This window comes from Silurus meridionalis, chromosome 3, assembly GCF_014805685.1.
Source record: "Silurus meridionalis isolate SWU-2019-XX chromosome 3, ASM1480568v1, whole genome shotgun sequence".
In the NCBI taxonomy this organism is placed as follows: Eukaryota; Metazoa; Chordata; class Actinopteri; order Siluriformes; family Siluridae; genus Silurus; species Silurus meridionalis.
Genome location: NC_060886.1, coordinates 6,784,741 through 6,807,471, shown reverse-complemented (window position 1 = coordinate 6,807,471; position 22,731 = coordinate 6,784,741). Strand labels below are relative to the sequence as shown.

The 22,731-nt window shown below is 37.2% G+C and overlaps 1 protein-coding gene across 3 annotated transcripts in view; it reads right to left on the bottom strand.

Moving 5' to 3' along the window:
• Window positions 1–22,731, bottom strand: part of itprid2 (ITPR interacting domain containing 2) — an 81,211-nt gene that overhangs the window by 37,596 nt on the left and 20,884 nt on the right. For 2 of the 3 annotated variants that reach the window (XM_046843595.1, XM_046843596.1), the window contains exon 3: window positions 1,750–1,968. In XM_046843595.1, the coding sequence (XP_046699551.1) occupies window positions 1,750–1,933 (184 nt within the window). In that variant the 5' untranslated portion in view covers window positions 1,934–1,968. Of the gene's footprint in view, window positions 1–1,749; window positions 1,969–7,228; window positions 7,334–22,731 lie in introns of those variants that run through there. The other variant, XM_046843597.1, reaches the window with a different exon arrangement.

The following is a 22,731-nucleotide window of genomic DNA, read 5'->3' as shown; positions in this document are numbered from 1 at the left end:
CAAGAGGCTTTTATAATGCACATGTCCACTCGACATATGGAAGAGTTTTCTCCTGGTTATTATGTTTGTTTTTTTCTGAAATTGGTATCTATAAGCTTCTGTAACTTCTCTAGCCTTGTACCTCCAGGGCAAAAATAACATCATGAATAACATTTACATTCGTGTCATTTAGTAGACAGCCTTATCCAGAGCAAAAAAAAAAGAAAGAGACTTCAAAGAATGATCAATAAATACATTCTAATGCTAGTCAATAGGACGAAGACTAAGAATACCATCAGTCTTAAACTAAAACTGGAAAAATATTTTGTGGTAGTTCTGTGTGAACACTGTGTGAAAACTGCTAATCCATCAAGTGGAAGTCCACTACCTCGGTGCCAGAACAGAGAAGAGTTTAAGAGCATGCATTCAATGTACCCTTAGAGATTGTGGGACAAGTCGAGCATGGGAGGAAGTGTGGTACAGTGTAGGGTGAGATAAGTGTTGTGAGTTATTGGAGGTGCTGGTTCATTTTTTGATTGCTCATAATCGAATGCAGGCAGATACAGGAAAATAGTCACATCTGATTATAGGAGTAAAACTATCATTCCCTAGAATTTCTGTCCAATTATTTCTGTATATAATAGCGTATATTTTAGAATATCCTTATATCTATATAAATACTGCGTATAACATTGGTATGGTATGTGCTTTTTGAGCATCACATTCCACATTAATCCCAATTTGCTCTTATAATTCCCTCCACTCTTCTGGGAAGATGTTGCACTAGATTGTTTAGTGTATTGGTGGAGATTTGCGCTCATTCAGACACAAAGGTGTTGAAAAAGTCCGGTACTGATGTAGGTGAGGTGAGGAGGCCTGGGGTGCAGTCAGCATTCCAACTGATCCCAAATGTGTTCAATAAAGTTGAAGTCAGAGCTTGGTAGAAGAAGATCTTACACTCTAATGAAAAGCTGAATGTAAAGCATATCTTTATGAAGCTGGCTTTGTACACAGATGTATTGTCATGCTGGAACAGGTTTGGGTCTCTTAGTTCAAGTGAATGGAAAATGTCATGCTACTGCATCCAAAGACACCCTATACAAGTGTGTGCCTTCAACTTTGTGGTAACGGTCTGGTGTCCAAAAAACTTTCTTTCGGCTACTCCCATTAGGGGTCGCCACAGCGGATCATCCGCATGTTTGATTTGGCACATGTTTTTACGCTGGATGCCCTTCCTAACGCAACTCCCCATCTATCCGGGTTTGGGACCGGCACTAAGAGTGGCTGGGGTTGGTTCCCTGACCGGGGATCAAACCCTGGGCCGCAGCGGTGAGAGCGCTGCATCCTAACCACTAGACCACGTGTCCCAATACTTTTGTCAATATAGTGTATATTACATGCTGTACATATATGTCTGTCTGTCTGTCTGTCTGTCTGTCTGTCTGTCTGTCTGTCTGTCTACATGTTTAAACTAAACATCCGACTGTTCTGGTTACATCTGCAAACATCCTCTGCTAGAACACAAACTTTCCCCTCCAAGAATATGTTCGAGACAAACACTGATGTAAGAAAAGGAGAAAAGAAGAAACCTCAACATTTTTTTTTTACTCCAAAACCAGGGATAAATAACGCAGTTCATTGGTTTGGCTTTCACGCGATATTGGAACATAAGCGCCCTCCAACAACACACATCTGAGTCAGAAATGGAGAAAGTTATGGAAAAAGAGTGAGTTATAGATAGCAAAGTGTTCTAGACAGCAAGTGTGATACCAGTCTCAGATGGCGTTTCAGGCTTGTTGTTGCTGTTGTCGGTGTTGTTGTTATTGTTGTTCTGTGGTTCTTCTGATTCCGGGGCTGTCCACGAGTCACGACTCTGCGCCCATGCCATTCTCCTTAGTGTGGCAGTTTTCCATGGGTGATCCCTGCCTCCTGGGGCCAATTCACACTCTTCCATGTCCTCTTGGGACACTACAGAGGGAGACGATTCACCTGTAGTAGACATAGACACAGAAACAAAGAATGGGTCCATGAAGATATGCTTTACATTGGTTGGAAGAAAATATCTTGAGTTACCTACTATAGATCTCTGACCTTAACTCTTCTGAACATCAAGTTTGTGTACACCTGACCATAAAATTTGTATGTGCTTTTTAAACGTCTCACTCCACATTTAGTCCCAATTTGCCACAAGGGTATTAGTAAAATCAGGTACTGATGTAGGTGAGGTGAGGAGGCCTGGGGTGCAGTCAGTGTTTCAATTCATCCGAAAGGTATTCACTAGGAATGAGGTCAGATCTCTATAGATCTATAATATGAGCTCATCAAACATCTGAAATCATTTAACTACATTCCTGGAATAAATCGTATGTTCTTGATTGTTCATGATGGTTATTGCTCCATAATGATCTTTTTCGATGATCTGTATTGATGTGATCAAACAAACCAAGCTACATCAAATCAAACATCTGCAATGGAAACATCCCTTAAAAACGTATAATCTCATCAGCAAACGGCAACAACAAACCATTTCTTTCTATTTTTATTTGTTTTTTTTGTTCATTATGACACTGCTGCTTCACTTGCTTGATATTTTTACAGCGTGTATCTACTTGCAAAGCAGGTGTGACCGAGGTAAGAAAAAATCTTAGCAGTTTAGCTGTGGGTAACAATATTGTGGTGTGAAAAAATGCTAATGAATGCTTGGTTTCGAAATTCAAGTGAAAATCCTAAAATGAAAAACTGCAACTCTTTTAAAAATGAATTGAGTCATCCCCTTTGTTCGCTACACACCTTAAAAGAATATATCCCATACTTCCCCAATTTACCTGGATTATTAGCTGCATAGGTTAGCTTTCTAGCTACATTTCTGCTGCCCACATTCCACACTTCCATCCTTCTTTCAATTGATTAACCAGTGACATGACAAACACACTGCATTTTAGGTATGAAAATCTTACAGTTTTAAGACACGGTCAAATTTTCAATCTAGACATCATTGGGTGTACAGAAACCTGGCCACCTACATTTTTTTTTTAATTGTACTGTATACTCAAGCTTGGGAAGACTAATAGAACCTCCCAGTGTACAAAGATTCTTTGAAGAAGAATAATTCTAATCCTATGAAGATACTTCTATTTAGGATGGCAGAGTTTGTATGGCAAATTTGCGTGTCGAATGTCACAAATGTTTTGCATTTGAAATTCACGGATGCAAAACCAAAAACCGTGATGAATTTCATGGAAATTAACATACTGTACTTTCACATAATCCTAACAAAAAAGATTTATGCATTAGAAAGCATGTCGTCAATAAATGTGTGTTGCGTTAAAGGATTTAATTTCGCCTCTTTTATATGTATTTATGTATATAAAAAAAACTAATAGTCAAACAGAAATGCGCGTTGCATTTATCGAGCACTAAAAAATTTGTGGAGAAAGTTAAGGAAAAAGCATATAAGGAGCTGTATGAGAAGATGAGTAAGAAAGGAGAAAAGGATTTGTAGCGATTGGCCAGGCAGAGGGACCGAGCTGGGAAGGATGTGCTGCAAGTTAGAGCAATAAAGGATGGAGATGGAAATGTGTTGACTAGTGAGGAGAGTGTGTTGAGAAGATGCAGGGAGTATTTTGAGCAGCTGATGAACGAGAAAAATGAGAGAGAAAGAAGGTTGGATAGTGTGGAGATGGTGAAGCAGGAAGTGGATAGGATCAGTAAGGAGGAGGTGAAAGAAGCAATTAAGAGGATCAAGAGTGGAAAGTCGATTGGACCAGATGACATACCAGTAGAAGCATGGAGATGTTTAGGAGAGATGGCAGTGGAGTTTTTAACCAGATTTTTTAACAAGATTTTGGAAGGTGAGAGGATGCCTGAGGGAGTGTGCTGGTACAGATCTTTAAGAAAAAGGGAGATGTGCAGACCTGCAGTAACTACAGGGGAATAAAGTTGATCAGTCACACCATGAAGTTATGGGAAAGAGTAGTGGACGCCAGGCTAAGAGAAGAGGTGACCATCTGTGAGCAACAGTATAGTTTCATGCCGAGGAAGAGCAACACAGACGCCTTATTTGCTTTGAGAATGTTGATGAAGGTCAGAAGAAGGTCAGTATAGAGAAGGTCAGAAGGAGTTGCATTGTGTGTTTGTGAATTTAGAGAAAGCATACGACAGAGTGCCAAAAGAGGAGTTGTGGTATTGTATGAGGAAGTCAGGTGTGTCAGAAGTATGTGAGGGTGGTGCAGGACCGGTATGAGGAAAGTGTGACAGCAGTGAAGTGTACAGTAGGAATGACAGACTGGATCAAGGTGAAGGTTGGACTGCATCAAGCATCGGCTCTGAGCCCTTTCCTGTTTGCAGTGGTGATAGACAGGTTGACGGACGAGGTCAGAAAGGAGTCTTCGTTGACTATGATTTTTGCGGATGATATTGTGATTGGTGGTGAGAGTAGGGAGCAGGTTGAGAAGGACCTGGAGAGGTGGAGTGAGGCCCGATTGAGATGGTTTGGACATGTGCAGAGGAGGGACATGGGGTATATCGGTAGAAGAATGCTGAGGATGGATTCGCCAAGAAGGAGGAAAAGAAGAAGGCCAAGTAGTTGCCGGTAGTTGGTTTGTAAAGAGACAGGGGTGTATGGAGACGGATGATCCGCTGTGGCGATCCCTAATGGGAGCAGCCGTAAGAAGAAGAAGTCATATTTTGATCAAGTTGTTTAGTAGGATATCAATGGAAAACTTTTCTCCTTGTTTTACTTTAAGGGAGAAAACACACACTATATGGATAAAAGTTTAAAGACACTTTGAACATCAGCCTGAGGTCGAAGCTCCCACATCTAAATACATCCTATACAATTTTGTGCCACTAGCTTTGCGGTAATAGTTTGTGGAAGAACTACATATGGATAGAAAGTAAGGTGTCAATACTTTTGCTCATACAGTGTATATTAAAACACTAGAGTTTTGCCTGCCACTTATAGATACAGAACATACAATGCAAGTAAAATTAATAGTTTCTTCAATTTAATCAGACAAAATGCAAAAACCCTGCATCTTTTAAATTATTAAAAAATAAAAACCATCATGATTCACATTCATTTAGCAATACGAGTCGGCGTTTGTAAGCCCAACAGCAATGACACAGAGATACAAACCAAACCGGTTCAAACAGATCAACTCATTAGAAACACTTTGCAGACACCCCCGCAGTCTGGCGTGCCACAACAGCACCTGTATGTTTACTTGCAAGACAGAATGTGAGCTTGAGTTGAAACACTTTTCTAATGTAATTACCATTTACATTTATGCCATTTGTCCCTAAACTTGAGCACTTAAGGGTTAGAGAAATTCTAAAAGACCCAGCAGTGGCAAATTGGTGGTTCTGGAATTGGAACTTGCAACCTCCCAAACAGAAGTCCAACATCTCAACCACTAAGCTACCACTTCCCAATCAGAATGTCTCTGGTTTCATCCGTTGGAGTGTAATGAGCATTAGTAATTAAAGTAAAACAATAAACTGAAAAACAAGAAGATTAAGAATATAGGATGGCACATACCACATAGGGCTGAAACAACTAACCAATAAAATCGATAGTGAAATTCATTGTCAACGAATGCCGTTATCGATTAGTTGAGCTGCTCAAGTTATGGGTTAGTCTGATTGTAAGATACCACAGCCAGTTGGGAAAATGGCGAACAGTACAGGGTCAACCGACAGCAGAAAGAATTGTGCGTTGAATTCATCCAAGGCATGGGAGCATTTTATATTTAACACAAGGCATGGGAGCATTTCATATTAAACACAAAATGTCTAAATTTAATATAGTTAAACTCAATATGTCTTGTATTTTTGAGTAAACCTTTATACATAAATACCCTGAATTAGTGTTTTATATACTTAAAGTAAGCAAAACATCTAATTTAAAAAGAAATGTTTATTCAGATTAATCAATTAATAATGCTTTAGATCAGTGCACATGCATCTCTAGTATCATGGGATCACAAATGGTCAATGACAATTTATCACAGATGACACAATATGCAGATATGTTTACTTAAAAATAGAAATAAACTTTAAACAATTACTCCCTAAATGACGTGTTACAGGATAAGATCTGTTTTTATCAGATATCCAATCCATCATTTTGCTGAGATCAGATCGACAGCAATGATAGTTAGCACATTAGCATTTCATTTTATAATACCAATAACTTAACTGTGCTACATTTGACCCACTGCCCTCGGTATACAGAGCACGGATATATTTTGTACACTTTTCTGGCCCCAACATTCTGAATGGTTAATGCTGCAATCTGATTGGCTGTTTGTACTTCTGGCAATTAAAAATTATATTGATATATGCCAACTGGATTAATATTTTTTGTCTGAAAGAGTTTCTTATTTACAGTTAATTAATTACAGTTTAATTACTCAAATACAAACTAATAAATTGAATAAATAAATAAACAATTAAATAATAAAGCATAATAAAAACAGAAACTATAATATAAAGTATAATAATAATAATAATAATAATAATAATAATAATTAATTAGTAGTGATCTCATTGCTTCACTAATACATATTTCTTTGTCAAATTGTAATATGTTTTGTTGTGGATTTAATACAAGATCATTTTTAAACAGAAATGACAAACGTTTTGACATGCACCACATTAATACCTTTTTTCTTTTTCTTTTCTAAGCTTACCATTATATCTGTTAATGAATTTCTTTTAAAAAGTTATTAAGATTACAGTTAAAGATTCGAGAACTGCATTTCTTTAGAATTATTCTAAAATTTATTCAGACATTCAGATAATTGTAGAATGATTAATTAATAATATCTCACACGCCTAGCAATACACAACAGCTATAACAAGTTAAAAATCAGGATACATTTATTAGATACATTACAAAAAGGTTCTTATTAATATTTCAGATCATTTATTATGACTTCCATGACCTTGAGTAAAGCCCTAATCCATCTGAACCACTTAAACCACTGATGCATTCCAGTGCAGGTCTGGTCATGTGTTTTGGTGATTAATTCATGCAAAAACACTTTATATAAAACAAACACACACACACACACACACACACACACACACACACACACACACACACATTTTGCATGCATGCATGACACGAGGTAGAAGTACGTGTCAGGATGTTAAAGCGTTTGAGCACAATTCAGCGAGAGTGTCTTTACCATGGACATTTTCAAGTGGACAAAACAGATAAAGATGAGGAGAAGCAGAGACTCACCACAGACACGTGCAGAAAATCAACACACCTGATGAAAAACTCACAAAGTGAGCAGCCTGACTCTCAAATACAATCCCAGAGAAAGAGAGAGAGAGTGAGAGAGGACACAGACAGAGAGAAAAAGGAAAAGGAGGGAGACAGACAGTGAGAGAGACACGACGAGAGAGAGAGAGAGAGAGAGAGAGAGATAGAGAGAGAGAGAGAGAGAGAGAGACAGAGAAAGACAGAATGAGGTATAGAAAGAGAGACATTGACAGTAAGAAAAAGAGAGGAGGAGACAGACAGTGAGAGACACAGATATACAAAGATACAAAGAGAGAAAGTGAAAGATAGACAAAGATAAATAGAAGAAAAAAGAAATAGACAGAAGCAAAGAGAGAGCAAGAGAGACACAAACTAAGAGACAGGAAGACGGAGTGAGAGATAGAGAGACAGTGTGGGTGTGTGTGAGAAAGAAAGAAAGAAAGAAAGAAAGAAAGAAAGAAAGAAAGAAAGAAAGAAGAAAGAAAGAAAGAAAGAAAGAAAGAAAGAAAGAAAGAAAGAAAGAAAGAAAGAAAGAAATAGACAGAAGCAAAGAGAGAGCAAGAGAGACACAAACTAAGAGACAGGAAGACGGAGTGAGAGATAGAGAGACAGTGTGGGTGTGTGTGAGAAAGAAAGAAAGAAAGAAGAAGAAAGAAAGAAGAAAGAAAGAAGAAAGAAAGAAAGAAAGAAAGAAAGAAAGAAAGAAAGAAAGAAGAAAGAAAGAAATAGACAGAAGCAAAGAGAGAGCAAGAGAGACACAAACACAAAGAGAGAGAGAGAGATAGAAGAGAGAGAGAGAGAGAGAGAGACATAGAAGAGAGAGAGACACAAACACAAAGAGAGAGAGACACACACACACACACACACACACACACACACACACACACACACACACACACACACACACACACACACACACACACCATGAGAGAAAGTGAGGGATGGTAGGATAAAAGGAGTGAGAAAATGAGTAAGGCAGGAAATAGTTGTTTTAGTTAAGTTGAAAGATTACACAGGGTCTCGAGTCATATCCTGTTTGTAGATGGTCTTTTTTCCCCTCTATGGACACATGCATTCGAGCAGGACGTGTTTATCGCCTGTACTGTACATATCTCCGAGATCACAGAGCATGCCTATTCTTAGGCTCTGGCTATTTTCAGGGTGATTTTCATAAATAAGCAGGAAGGAAAGTGCTCTGTAAACAGAGGAACTAGTTCGATCAAGAACACACTGGAAGGACAGGAGGCATGTGGGGGCCGATCAGGAGAGATGGCACACGGATAACAGAAGTGCCTGTGTAAATACGCTCAAATCCTCTCAACTATTTCAATTACAAGTCAACTCGAATGCAGTTGCGTCATGATAAATAAATACATTCCTCAGATGATTGTCAAATAGAAGCGACTTGAGCAGGAGATGATTACAAAACCGTTGCATCACGATTCTCGAAGGCATTTCGAACAAAAACATTACCTCTATAATAAATTATAAAAAGAGGAAAAAAAATATTTTTATAAATAAAATAATTTATTGTATTAATTGTTAAAAATGTGACATATTTAATAATGATTATAACAGCTATCATATAATATATGTATAATTAGATATTTACTTATGTAATTAATTAATTGTTAATTTTATATACAACAATTAAAACATTTGCGAGATGAAAATAAAAAACACAATTTAAAATATGTAACATAAAATATCTGCTATTTACAGTTAAATAATAATCTCAAAATAAATAATATAAATCTCAGAAAAGTGAAATACTGTGACATGAGTGACCCCAATTTCAATATTATTTTGTCATATCACTCAGATTTACGCATACATTTTTTTTTTACAAATATTATCTTAATGTGTCACTCTCTCACTCAGTCAGTCTCTCTCTCTCTCTCTCTCAGTCAGTCTCACTCAGTCTCACTCTCTCTCAGTCAGTCTCACTCAGTCTCACTCAGTCACTCAGTCTCACTCAGTCAGTCTCACTCAGTCAGTCTCACTCACTCAGTCACTCACTCAGTCTCTCTCTCTCTCTCTCTCTCTCAGTCAGTCTCACTCACTCAGTCTCACTCACTCAGTCACTCAGTCTCACTCACTCACTCAGTCACTCAGTCAGTCTCACTCACTCAGTCACTCACTCAGTCACTCACTCAGTCACTCACTCAGTCTCACTCACCACTCACTCAGTCTCACTCACTCAGTCTCTCTCTCTCTCAGTCAGTCTCACTCAGTCTCACTCACTCACTCAGTCACTCAGTCTCACTCAGTCACTCAGTCTCACTCACTCACTCACTCAGTCTCACTCACTCACTCAGTCACTCAGTCTCACTCAGTCTCACTCACTCAGTCTCACTCACTCCTCACTCAGTCTCACTCAGTCTCACTCAGTCTCACTCAGTCTCACTCACTCAGTCTCACTCAGTCTCACTCAGTCTCACTCAGTCTCACTCAGTCTCACTCAGTCTCACTCAGTCTCACTCACTCACTCACTCACTCACTCACTCTCTCTCTCTCCGTATCTCTCCGTATCTCTCTCCGTATCTCTCTCCGTATCTCTCTCCGTATCTCTCTCTCTCGGTCTCTTGTTCTCTCTTGCTCTGTCTTGGTCTCCCTCTCGGTCTCCCTCTCGGTCTCCCTCTAGGTACTTTTATGTTATTATTATATATCCATTATACCTAAATTTGCATAATTTAATACGACAAATGTTAAAAAAAAAAACTGTTACACAAGTGCTTCAAGTCAAACATTTACATTGGCTGTTAAACAATGCTAAACCACATATAGTCGAAAAAGTGTGTTTGTATGTATACATATATTTGCGCGCACCCACACGCACGCACGCGCACACGGGCATAATCATCTAGTCTTCATCAGGTCTTAAAATAAGGTAAATATAACCTTAGGTAAAAAAACATGAAAAAAAGCACCATGCCATTAATTATTTAAAAATGTATGAAAACTCCTTCTATAGAATTTAAAAAGGCTTAGTAGCAGCGATGTGCTGTACGTGTCACCACCTCTATAATAGCATGAGTTTCAGCAGTTTGCTGGTCTAAAGCATTCGAGTACACGTTAATACAGCACCAAGGAAAAAAAAACCCACCACCAATGATCTTAGAGAAGCAATTGTTGCTGTCCATCATCATTTACATCCTGGTAAATTCACCTCAAGGTCAGTGTGTGCAATGCTCATAGAAATTGCAAAAAATTAATTAAGTGTTACATTTCAGACTCTACAGTTAGCATGTTAAATGTTACAACTCAGGACAGAAACATTTGGGGGAAAAAAGAAAATGTTTGTAGTTTGAAAGGGTTTCCAGCCTCAATAAAATAATACAAAAGAGAGCTTGGCAGCACAGCTTAAGTTTGTTAAGTTGCATCTGAACAAAGCACAAGACTTCTGGAACAATGAGAAATGAGACAGATGAGAAAGTGGAGATGTTTGGTCATAATTCCAAGCACCACATTTGGTAAAAACACAATGCAGCATACTGCATCAGCGCAATGGAGAGGTGATGATTTGGGCTGGGTTTGCAATCACAGGACTCTGGCATCTTGCAGTAACTGACCTCCAAACTTCAACCTGACTGAATTATTGTGATAGGATCTTAAGAGAGCTGTGCATAAACACCTGCAAAGCTCAATAAACCAACAGGATTGAAAAGAAGAGTGAAAACTCCACCAAAATGATGTGAGGGACCAATAAAATTATACAGAATACAAGTACTTAAAGCTATTGCTTCTATAGGTGTTTTTATAGGCTATTGAATCATAGGGTATACTCAGTGTTTCACATATGGCTTCTTTATCTTTGTTTTTGTAAAATAAATAAAGAAACTGCATAATGAGTCATGTGTTGTTCATGTGGAGTTGCATGTCTAGCTTTTGAGGATATTTTGGTCTACTTCACTTTGTCAGGCAGGTCCTATTTAAGAGATGTATTGATTGTGAACAGGTGTGGCAGTAATCAGACCTGGGTGTGGTGAGAAATTTACCTCAGGTGTGATAAACCAGAGTTTTAACAGGGGGGCAGACACTTTTTCACACGGGGCCATGTAGTTTTAGATTTAGTTTTCCCTCAATGATAAAAACCTTCATTTAGAAACTAGATCATGTTTACTTGTGTTATCTTTTACTAATATTTAAATTAGTGTAATGATCTGAAACATAAAAGTGTAACAGACATAAGAAAAAATAAATCAGGAACTTTCACACCACTACCGTATTTTTCGGACTATAAGCCGCTACTTTTTTTTTCCCCACGTTTTCAACCCCGCGGCTTAAACAACGAAGCGGCTAATTTATAGATTTTTCTGGGTTTTTCCCGGTTTCACAAACTTCAAGCCAAAAACTGAAGCCCATAACATTAGAACAATGAAATTTCCGAACGGAAACGAAAAAAACGCACCTCTCCTGTGTTCTGTGCTGCACGCCATCGGGAGAAAAAACTTCCATCGGGTGATTTTTAAACGCACGACGATGCCAAAAGATAAACTCCCCAGAGAAATAGTTGTGAAAGAAAGGAGGAAGACAGTGAACAATGACTTTCTTGGTAGGCTACTGTTTAGATACAAGCCGTTGTAGCGCGTTGAGTCTGGGTGAAGGGAGAGCTCGCTAACTCCAGTTACAACAGAAATCATATAAGCACAGACAGGTTTCCAAAACTCGTGCTTTTTTATTTTTCTTGGCAACAGCGTTATGGGTTAGTCAAAGAAACTTAGAAATGAGCATCAGAAAATAATAAGGACATAATCCTCGTCTTGAACACATGCAGTAATAGCGGGAAAATGCAGTGAATGCTATTCCCAATATACCGCTATGCTCCTAAAGGAAGCGCAACATATTTCACCCATTACACCGTGTGTAACGTGTCTTTCGTTAAAGCCTGTGTAAAGTACATTAGTGTAGACTTATAGACAGGTGCGGCTTATAGTCCGGAAATTAGGGTATATATTTTTTTTTATTTTATTATATTATATATATTATTTTTTTCTTACTATTCTATTCCATTTTCTTTTCATTTAATTGCATGATATTTCTATGTAAGAAATATCAAAATACAAAAATCTAAAATGTATGTTCAGGATATGATGGTTGGGAAGAAACCTGCTGTAAGGTTGCAATGTTGAACACCGGCACTGCATCACGTCTTGTGTTTGTGTAGCAAACAGCATGAAACACGTCAGAGGCTTTTGTTTCTCCATCTCTTATCTGCAATCGCTGCTCCGAGTGAACGAATATCAGTCTTTGGGGAAAAGTGGAACATGGAGCGAATGTTGTGCTTTATCCTGATAAAGTGGGTGGAAAAAGAACTTGAGAGGAAGGAGGAAGGTAACGTGATGGACATCTTGGCTGTTAAGAGCGTTACGGGACACGATCACAATCCTGCTTCATTAATGTTTAATCCAGTTTAGTGCTTTGTCAACGATGTGTAATCGTTTAAACACAGCAAAGGAACAAGATATGATAATGGAGCGTTTCTTTGCAGCTGGTGTGCGAAGGTTTCGATTCAGAACATATTAAATCCGATTGTTAGGCCTGGGTATGGAGATGTACAGTGTATGTTTTATCGATTACGATCGTGATGTTTTGTTTCTCTAAAAGACCTTTTTTCCCTTCTTCTGCTTCTATGAATATCTAGAGCTGTAACGATTCCACAAGTAACTTGAGTAATTCAATTAAAAAATTCGCTTAATTTAGTCCACTTTACTACACACGGAGCACTGCGTTTCCTACGGACCGTTATTACTCACGCACCACCCGCTAAACTCTGGAGCGCCCTGGACAGGGAACACAGAGGACGCTGCAGAATGAAAAACAGAGGAACGGGGAGAAAACAGAGAGGGGCGAGGAGAAGACTCATTTCTGCCACATTAAATAAAAAGTTTGCCTAACTCCAAGTTTCTCGCAACTCTGACTGAATCAGGCAACGTCACCCCTCAGCAGTGCCAGAAAGCTTAACACTTTGAAAATGAAATGGGCCACAATCAAAAGAATCGCATGGAAGGAAAATGAGCCTTCGATCCCTGGAGAGAAATCTGTCCAACAATCAGCTCTGGAGGAGACAGAACAAGACAGATGAAGCAGAGGAGCCTCATTTATACACCTACAGATTCAAACTTCAGGCCGACAGCTTGGTTACCGGTGGATGCACAAGAAATGTCGGATGTTTACAAGAAAAAAGTCAGAATTGCGAGAACAAAAAGTCAGATTTAGGCACTTTTTTTTTTATGTGGTGGAAACTGGCTTCCATATAATTTAGGCCAAAGTTTACAAAAGTTTGAATCATGTCAAACTAAAACAAAGAAAAAACAGTGTTTATTTATTTATAAAAATTTTTTAGTAATCAAATGTATTTTTATTAATGTTTTTTTTATTAATATAATTGCATTTAAATTTTAAAGTAATATGGCAATTAAATGCACCAGAATTGTCTGATATTTATAAGAAGAAAAAAAAAAGTATTTTTTTATCTGGTGGAAACGGGCTTCCATAGCATTCAGGCCAAAAAAAAAAAATAATAAAAGTTTCAAAAGTTAATCATTTCACACAAAAAAAATAAATAAATAATGTGTTTACTTTTGTTTTAGAGTAATTTTTATTAGTATTTTTTAATTGTATATATTTGTATTTGCATTTTGATGCCAATTATTAAATGCACTAAATGGGTTTAGTTTTCACAGATATTCTTGTGTGCAATTTCAGCAACAAAAATGTAAATTTTTTAAAAGGAAACAAATTACTTGTTCATTTTAAGAGACCCGTCTTATTTCCCTTGTATATTTAGTTTCGCTTTTTAATAAAGAAAAATCGTTGGAATAAAATAATCGATAGCAACAGCCCTATTTATATAAAAAAAAAAAAAAAAAAGCACGTACATTTTTAGTTACTTGATATTACATACAATGACATTTTAGGGTTAGAGTTTTTTTTATTAAGGGTACACCATTTTTAGCTTCAAGGATTTTGATGAAAAAAATGCAATGAGTGCTTTGGTAATTATTTTACTATGTAAATAAAGGACAAGGCCTTGCTGAATCTATATGCATCTCTTTCTCTCTCATCTGTTGGATCGGTCTGCACGGCCCAGCCTTCACTCGCCACCTGCATCAATGAGCCTTGTTCACCACTGTTACTTCCTTGGACCACTTTTACTACATACTAACGACTGCAGACCAAGAACATCCCAAAAGAGATGCAGTTTTGGAGCTGCTCTGACCCAGTCGTCCTGCATCACAATTTGGCCTTTTTTCAAACTCACTTAAATCCTCACAACTTGCCCACTTTTGCTGCCTGACATATCCCATCTTTTACAGGTGCCTATAAACTGAAGCTGAACTCAAAGATCTAAGACTTTTTCTATGTACACAAAAGGCCTATTTCTCTCAAATATTGTTCACAAATCTGTCTAAATCTGTGTTAGTGAGCACTTCTCCTTTGCTGAGAGAATCCATCCACCTCACAGGTGTGGCATATCAAGATGCTGATTAGACAGCATGATTATTGCACAGGTGTGTCTTAGGCTGGCCACAATAAAAGGCCATTTGAAAATGTGCAGTTTTACATTTTAAACTTTTTAAAACTAACACACACTCACTAGACAGATTTGTGAACAATATTTGATAGGCCTTTTGTATACATAGAAAAAGTCTTAGATCTTTGAGTTCAGTTAATGAAAAATGGGAGGGTCTTGCGTCGACTTCCACTAACGATGGAGATACGTTACGAAGACCCCGTCGTAAGTCAAAAATATCGTAAGTCGCAAATGGTGCTATGACTGTGTCAATGACAGTCTGTGACAGCCTGATTTATAATTTTTATTTTCTGCTCTAAACTGATGGCTTTTCTCTTCTTTTTTCCACTACAAGCAGGAGACATACTAGGCACTTGGAAGACAGGCTTTTATCACTAAAATTGCTGTTTGAAACAGAAAAAAAAAAAAAAAAAAAAACACACTGAGACAACTGTTGACCGCCAGCGAGAGTGGGGAATCTCACAGGGTGAGAGATTCACTCATTCCAGCTGTCGTATCGTAAGTCGAACCGTCGTAACTCGGGGACCATCGTATATAAAATTTACATTGTATTTTGGGGTCAATCTGCATGGAATGAGTTATGTGAAGCTAACATTTCATCAATTTATGAGGAACTTCTTTACCCAATTGTTTATACTGAATGAGCTTCACAAAAATATAAAATGAAAAAGTTGTGATGAAGTCGATGTGAAATAAAAATTAACTGGATGGTGCATTTCAATTGAATTCACTCTGACAGCTACTCCATGGACAACTTGCATTATTTAAAATCTCTGCAAGTTCGGAAAGTGGATGAAGCTCAAATTCAAAAAGACTCTTACTGCTCGACTAAAGCTAAATAACTAACATAAATAAAAAGACAAAAAGGAAAAAACAAACGTTTATCAGTAAAGTATCCCTCAATATAATGCAAGCTTTAACGCACTATAGTAAAACCACGCCAATGATAATTTAAGATGCAGCCCATGCTAAGAGTAAAGGCACGCGAAAGCACACACGCGCACCATTACACAAGAGTTATCAAATTACGTACGATTTATTCTGGAACGTACTTAGTGTTCAAACCCAACCAGGACAAATTTGCACATATTATTTATATAAACAGAGTTTAGCAAAGCTACACACATCAATAAAGACAAGTTATAACTGCAGTAAATCTCGAGCAGCAACAACATGGTCAAGGTCTTGTGTCTACAACGGCATAGCGAAATTCACTATAGGGACTTAAAGTCTGAGGACATCAGACAATAAGCTTGGTATGTGCTTTTTGAACCTCCCATTCCACATTTAATCTTCATTTCCTGTTATAAAACATTTCCTGTGGTAAAGTCAGGTGTAAGGTCTGATGTAAGTTAAGGAGGAGAAGTATTAGATCTTAAATGGACTGCTTAAGAGCTTTAGCCTATTCCTGCTGAACCTTTGGAAAAAAAATACATTCGGCTAGAAAAGTTAGATGTCCCAATAATTTTGTGCCTATCGAGCATGAACGCACACATGCGTGCACACGACCCCTAACCTGAAACCTCCCAGAATTTAATCGGTAGAATTCTTTAAATATTCTTTGTCCTCAAACAAACCATCCACAATATTTATACAGAATGTTTATGTTCACCGTCCTCCTTTAAATATTAAAAAAATAGAAACAGGAATGTTTCAGAAAGATTTTGTTAAGCTCTAAGTTCAAAAAGGTTGTGTATCTTGTAAAAGATGATGAGTGCTAAAACTTCTATGTTACATAAAAGCTTGTATAAAAGTTCTGAAGGCTTTTGTAAAGTTCTAAAAGCTTGTTTAAGAGTTCTAAAGGCTTATGTAAGGTTCTAAAAGCTTGTGGAATGTTCCGAAGGCTTGTGTAAGGTTCTAAAAGCTTGTATAACAGTTCTGAAGGCTTATGTGAGGTTCTTAATGCTTGTGGAATGTTCTGAAGGCTTGTGTAAGGTTTTAAAAGCTTGTATAAAAGTTCTGAAGGCTTGTGTAAGGTTCTAAAAGCTTGTATAAAAGTTCTGAAGGCTTGTGTAAAGTTCTAAAAGCTTGTGTAAAGTTCTGAAGGCTTGTGTAAAGTTCTAAAAGCTTGTATAAAAGTTCTGAAGGCTTGTGTAAAGTTCTAAAAGCTTGTAAAGTTCTGAAGGCTTGTGTAAAGTTCTGAAAGCTTGTATAAAAGTTCTGAAGGCTTGTGCAAAGTTCTAAAAGTTTGTATAAAAGTTCTGAAGGCTTGTGTAAAGTTCTAAAAGCTTATGTAAGTTTCTAAAAGCTTGTATAAAAGTTCTGAAGGCTTATGTGAGGTTCTTAATGCTTGTGGAATGTTCTGAAGGCTTGTAAGGTTCTAAAAGCTTGTAAAAAGTTCTGAAGGCTTGTGTAAGGTTCTAAAAGCTTGTATAAAAGTTCTGAAGGCTTGTGTAAGGTTCTAAAAGCTTGTATAAAAGTTCTGAAGGCTTGTGTAAGGTTCTAAAAGCTTGTAAAGTTCTGAAGGCTTGTGTAAGGTTCTAAAAGCTTGTATAAAAGTTCTGAAGGCTTGTGTAAAGTTCTAAAAGCTTGTATAAAAGTTCTGAAGGCTTGTGTAAAGTTCTAAAAGCTTGTGTAAAGTTCTGAAGGCTTGTGTAAAGTTCTGAAAGCTTGTATAAAAGTTCTGAAGGCTTGTGCAAAGTTCTAAAAGCTTGTATAAAAGTTCTGAAGGCTTGTGTAAAGTTCTAAAAGCTTATGTAAGTTTCTAAAAGCTTGTATAAAAGTTCTGAAGGCTTATGTGAGGTTCTTAAAGCTTGTATAACAGTTCTGAAGGCTTGTGTAAGGTTCTAAAAGCTTGTAAAAAAGTTCTGAAGGCTTGTGTAAAGTTCTGAAAGCTTGTATAAATGTTCTAAAGGCTTGTGTAAGGTTCTAAAAGCTTGTATAAAAGTTCTGAAGGCTTGTGTAAGGTTCTAAAAGCTTGTATAAAAGTTCTGAAGGCTTGTGTAAGGTTCTAAAAGCTTGTATAAAAGTTCTGAAGGCTTGTGTAAAGTTCTGAAAGCTTGTATAAAAGTTCTGAAGGCTTGTATAAAAGTTCTAAAGGCTTATCTAAGTTTCTAAAAGCTTGTATAAAAGTTCTAAAGGCTTATGTGAGGTTCTTAAAGCTTGTGGAATGTTCTGAAGGCTTGTGTAAGGTTCTAAAAGCTTGTATAAAAGTTTTGAAGGTTTGGGTAAAGTTCTGAAAGCTTGAGGAATGTTTTGAAAGCTTATGTTAGATTCTAAAAGGTTGTATAAAACTCTTGAAGGCTTGGGTAAAGTTCACAAAAAATTGTATAAACATCCTGAGGGCTTGTGTAAAGGTTTTGAAGGCATGTGTGAGGTCCTGAAAGCTTGCAGTCCTGTAGGCTTGTATAAGGTTCTTAAAGCTTGGGTAAAAGTTCAGAAGACGTGTTTAAGGTTCTGAAGGCTTGCTTAAAGTCCTGAAAGTGTGTACGGTTGTAAAAATGGTAAAATGGTGTAAGCTTGTGTAAATGTGTAAATTCATTAATGAGTGAAAGTCTCTCCATCAGCTTGTGCATCTGTCTCCTATGTATCTGCATGACTTTAGCATTAGCATCAGCACATTATTATTAGTGCAACCCCCAAAAAAGTACCCCAAAAAAGGTTTTGCCTCGTTTGGATTTCCATAAATAAATGAACAATCTTGTAGTCCTATTATAGAAACATTTAGTTCTCACAAACTTGCATTCACACACACCGTTTCCTTCTGGAAACAAAGAAACTGTCTACTGCTATAAATACAGATTAAATGTTACGGCACACTGACAATGTGTTAGCAGCTCTATAAACACACTGGGTTAAAGCCGAGTATATGCTCGGCATGAGAAGTCAACAGGTGATAAGTGGACCACTGTGGGTATGATACAAATGCTACTCCAACATAAAGTGTGCTGTTGAGGCGCCATAATTTCACCTCACTTGAATAAAGGAATCTGCCATATAAATAAAATTCTCCTTCATTAATAGATGAGATCTCCAATTCTGCATTAGATTCCTCTAAAGCTTCAAGTTGGTTTTTATTGTGTTTTTTCTTAAACTGATTGACAAAGTGAGGAAGAAGGAAATATAGTTCCCCAAAAAAATCCTAGTTCTAAACTTAAGACAATTTTTTGAAGCAGAGTTTGGGGAGAAAAAAAAATAAAAAATAATAACAAAAATAAATGGTTGATATGTCTGTAAAACTTTCAGCAAGCAACATCATTTTTGTTTACAAAGGAGAACATACATGCATTCCAAATGTGGACATAGCACTAAATCTAAAAATAAACCCAACCAAACTGAAACATATTCAAATTAGATTTGGACATGAAAATATTTCGGATATGTGCAGCACTTGAACGCCATGAGAGCACTTTGGAAGAAAGTGTCACTAGAGTACAATTTTTAAACATTAATTTGCAGTGTGCTGACTGAGGCAAACAAATAGTGTTTGCCAAGTTTTAAGTGAATGTTTAACATTCAAAAACCATGTGTAATATTCTGCCCAGAAAATCCTAAAATCATATGTAAAAGTTCTACACACTCATAATAATAAATAAATCAAAATACTGAAGCCCTGGATAAAGTTCCTGAAACCAAGTTTAAAGTTCTACACACTCATATAAATAAATAAATAAATAAATAAATAAATAAATAAAAATACTGAAGCCCTGGATAAAGTTCCTGAAACCAAGTTTAAAGTTCCTGAAGCTTTGCATCAAGTCTTGAACACTTGTGTAAACCCCACTGAAAGTTTATAAAGTTTTCAAAGTATTTGTAAAGTTGCTGCAAACAAACAGTGAAGATTTTACATTCTAAAACCATGTATAAAATTCTGCAAACTCATGAAAAATCTTGAAACCATGTCTAAGGTTCTGCACATATAAAAATCCACATATAAAAGTTAGCACACTCATAAAAAGTCCTGAAATCATGTGTAGAATTCTGCAGTACTGGTAAATAGTCCTGGAATAATGTGTAAAGTTCTGCACACTCATAAAAAGTCATGAAACCATATGTCAAGTTCTGCATACTCATAAAAATCCTGAAACCTTGTATAAAGTTCCTGAAACCAAGTTTAAAGTTCCTTGCCATGCTGGAACAGGTTTGAGTTTCCAAGTTCAAGAGTTCAAATTTTATTATACCACATCCAAAGACATCCTTTACAATCGTGTGCCCTTCAGTTTTGTGGTAACAGTTTGCAGAAGAACCACATATGGCAGGAAAAGGTTGTATTCAAATACTTTTGTCCATATATTGTATGTGATATTTCTTTCATTTTTGACAACTGTGTAGTTTTGAGTTACACAGTAAAACAATCCGGATGCAACTTTTTATTCCAATCGAGCAGAAGCCACACCTGATTTCACCCATTTGATTAGATGATCTTGGCTTTCAATAGACTCAGGTGTGGCTTCTGAGTAGTTTGAATAAAAACCTGTGCTGCCACCGAGTAAAAAAAAGGATATTTTGTTTATTGAAACATGCATTGTCGTATACTATGTCCAATCTACCGATGTTACACTTGTTTTGTCCTGCTTCCTCTTTCTTTCATCGGGAATGTTGGAATTATTATACGCAAGAGCATGAATAGTATGTGGCCATTTTCAGTTGAGTAGTAAAAGTTACTATAGCACTGTTGATTGGAACTGGATCTTCTCAAAAAACATTGAGATTTGTATTCTAATGAAAAAATGCACAGTATGAATACAGATGCATAATGGAGGACCATTTCACATTGTATTTAAGTCAGACTAGTTTATGCCACTTAAAAAGATTCTTGTTTAGTATAGTTCCTCAGAGAAACACAGACCCTAGCTGGACCATAATACACATGTAAAATGGGCTAATGATTCTCCCATACACACATTAATTCAGCTGTTTTGCTCATTAAAGCTTCTTCTCTGACAACAGATAAAAACATCCGCATGTGCACAACAACTTAGAGAGCACCAGGCTTTAAGAGTGCATCCTGCTCAGGGAGGACAGAGGAAAGCAATTCGGCTTTATCCATCAGCTCCAGCCAGTATGTTTTGACAGTATTGATGGGAGACAGACTAGACAAGACATGACTCCCAGAAAATGTGGTCCAGACATAGTTCTCAAGACAGAACACAAAGGACAAGATATCAAAGCACTACCGCACACGCCGGATAAACTGGAAGCTTGTCTCAAATCAAAAAAGATCTGAAAAACGATGCAGTGTACCGTTTGTATCGCGGTACTCTGGGCTTTGAAACGTGGTTAACAAAATATTATGAAAACCTGTACTGTGGGATAACTTGACTTTTTTGTCAGGTGGCCCAATCAATCTAGCAGACATGTTAGAAGAAAGTATTCACCTATCAAGTCATTTAAGTCTACTCTATCGTCTTTTTTTTGACAGACTTTTTTTCCCCCTAGTCCTCCTAATAGTACTTCTACTCTGAGCTTCCTCTCCTTTTGACTCAGTTTCTAATGTTGTATATGTTTTTAGTGTACTACAGCTTGCCCCCTCTTTTGGAACAGCCCCCTGAACAATGCCAGAGACATATTTTAAAAATGCAATTTTAAATATATGTTTTGCTAATAGAATATCTGTATTTGATAAGAGTTGGATTTTCATACAAAAATTCACCTTTGGTTAATTACGTAGCCATATTATTTGTTGGCTTTAACCAAAATGATTGTGAAAATCATGAATCGAAAAATTCAAAGAGACAACAAAATGGCCAAACGATTGGGAAAGAGAAAAGTTGATTCTGAATGCAGGGTATTTAACCAGAAGTGGACAAGCGATTGTTATTTTGTTCAGTGCAAAAAACTTTTGTCTCATCTGTCAAGAAACAGCGGAAGGTCGGAAGGTCGGGGGTTCGAGCCCCGGTATCGCCAAATTAACACTCTTGGGCCCTTAAACATGGCCCATAACCCTCTGTGCTCCAGGGGGCCCTGTATCATGGCTGATCTTGCGCTCTGCCCCCATCTTCTAAACAACCAGGGATATGCGAAGAAAGAATTTCACTGTGCTGTAATGTATACGTGACAAATAAAGGCTATTCTTCTTCTTCTTTCTTGTCTGTATGGTGCATAACAAAATTATAAACTAATCTAGCATTAGGAGGCATAATAAATATTTTTAAAATCTCTATAATAATACTGGTAATCACTCCGGCCCATGACTAAAAGTTTGGGGACCCCTGATTGAAAGCTATAAACATTTATACCCCTGTCTCACTCACATAATCTCAAGTGTACTGTATCCAAGAACTTCTGCCTTAGTCAAAAAGCCTGTCCTGTGCTACACCAAGGATGCTTATTTACAATGTGCTCATGCTAAAGAACCTCTCCTTCTTACAGTAGAGAATGGGCTTCCCTTTCAATTCTGGTTCCTCTCAAGGTTTCTTCTGATGTTGTTCCTCACCACAATCACTTCTGGCTTTGTTCATTAGGGATTATATTGCTCAAATTCTCAATGTGAGTTAAATAAAAGATTCAGTATCTTGCTAACATTCCAGAAGAAATGGGACAAACCTACGTTTTTCTATAAGCTGCCCTCTGGATGTGGAAAAACGCTTGAGATTTTTTTTTTTTCATCCTTGCCGTCTCCCTTTTCTTTTTTGTTAAACAGTGCTTCCATAAAAATTATTAAAAATAGTTCCTCCCTTCGGGTCTACAAAATCAGTAACAAGAGGAAATAGACGGCCAAAAATGTGCATCCAACACCTGGGCATCCAGGAAGTACGAAGAATCAGAAGACTTCCATTCTCGCCAGCTGCTTCTGCTCAATTCACAGAAATAAACACTGATCTTATTATTAAGTCAAATCCATCACAAAAAGATCCCCATTGGGACAAATCTATTTCCACATCAAGACTATTTCTGAAACACTGCATATGCACAATCCCACACACACACACACACACACACACACACACACACAATCTGTGTGACCTCTTTTCAGTGGAACTAAGCACAAAACAGTTCCCAC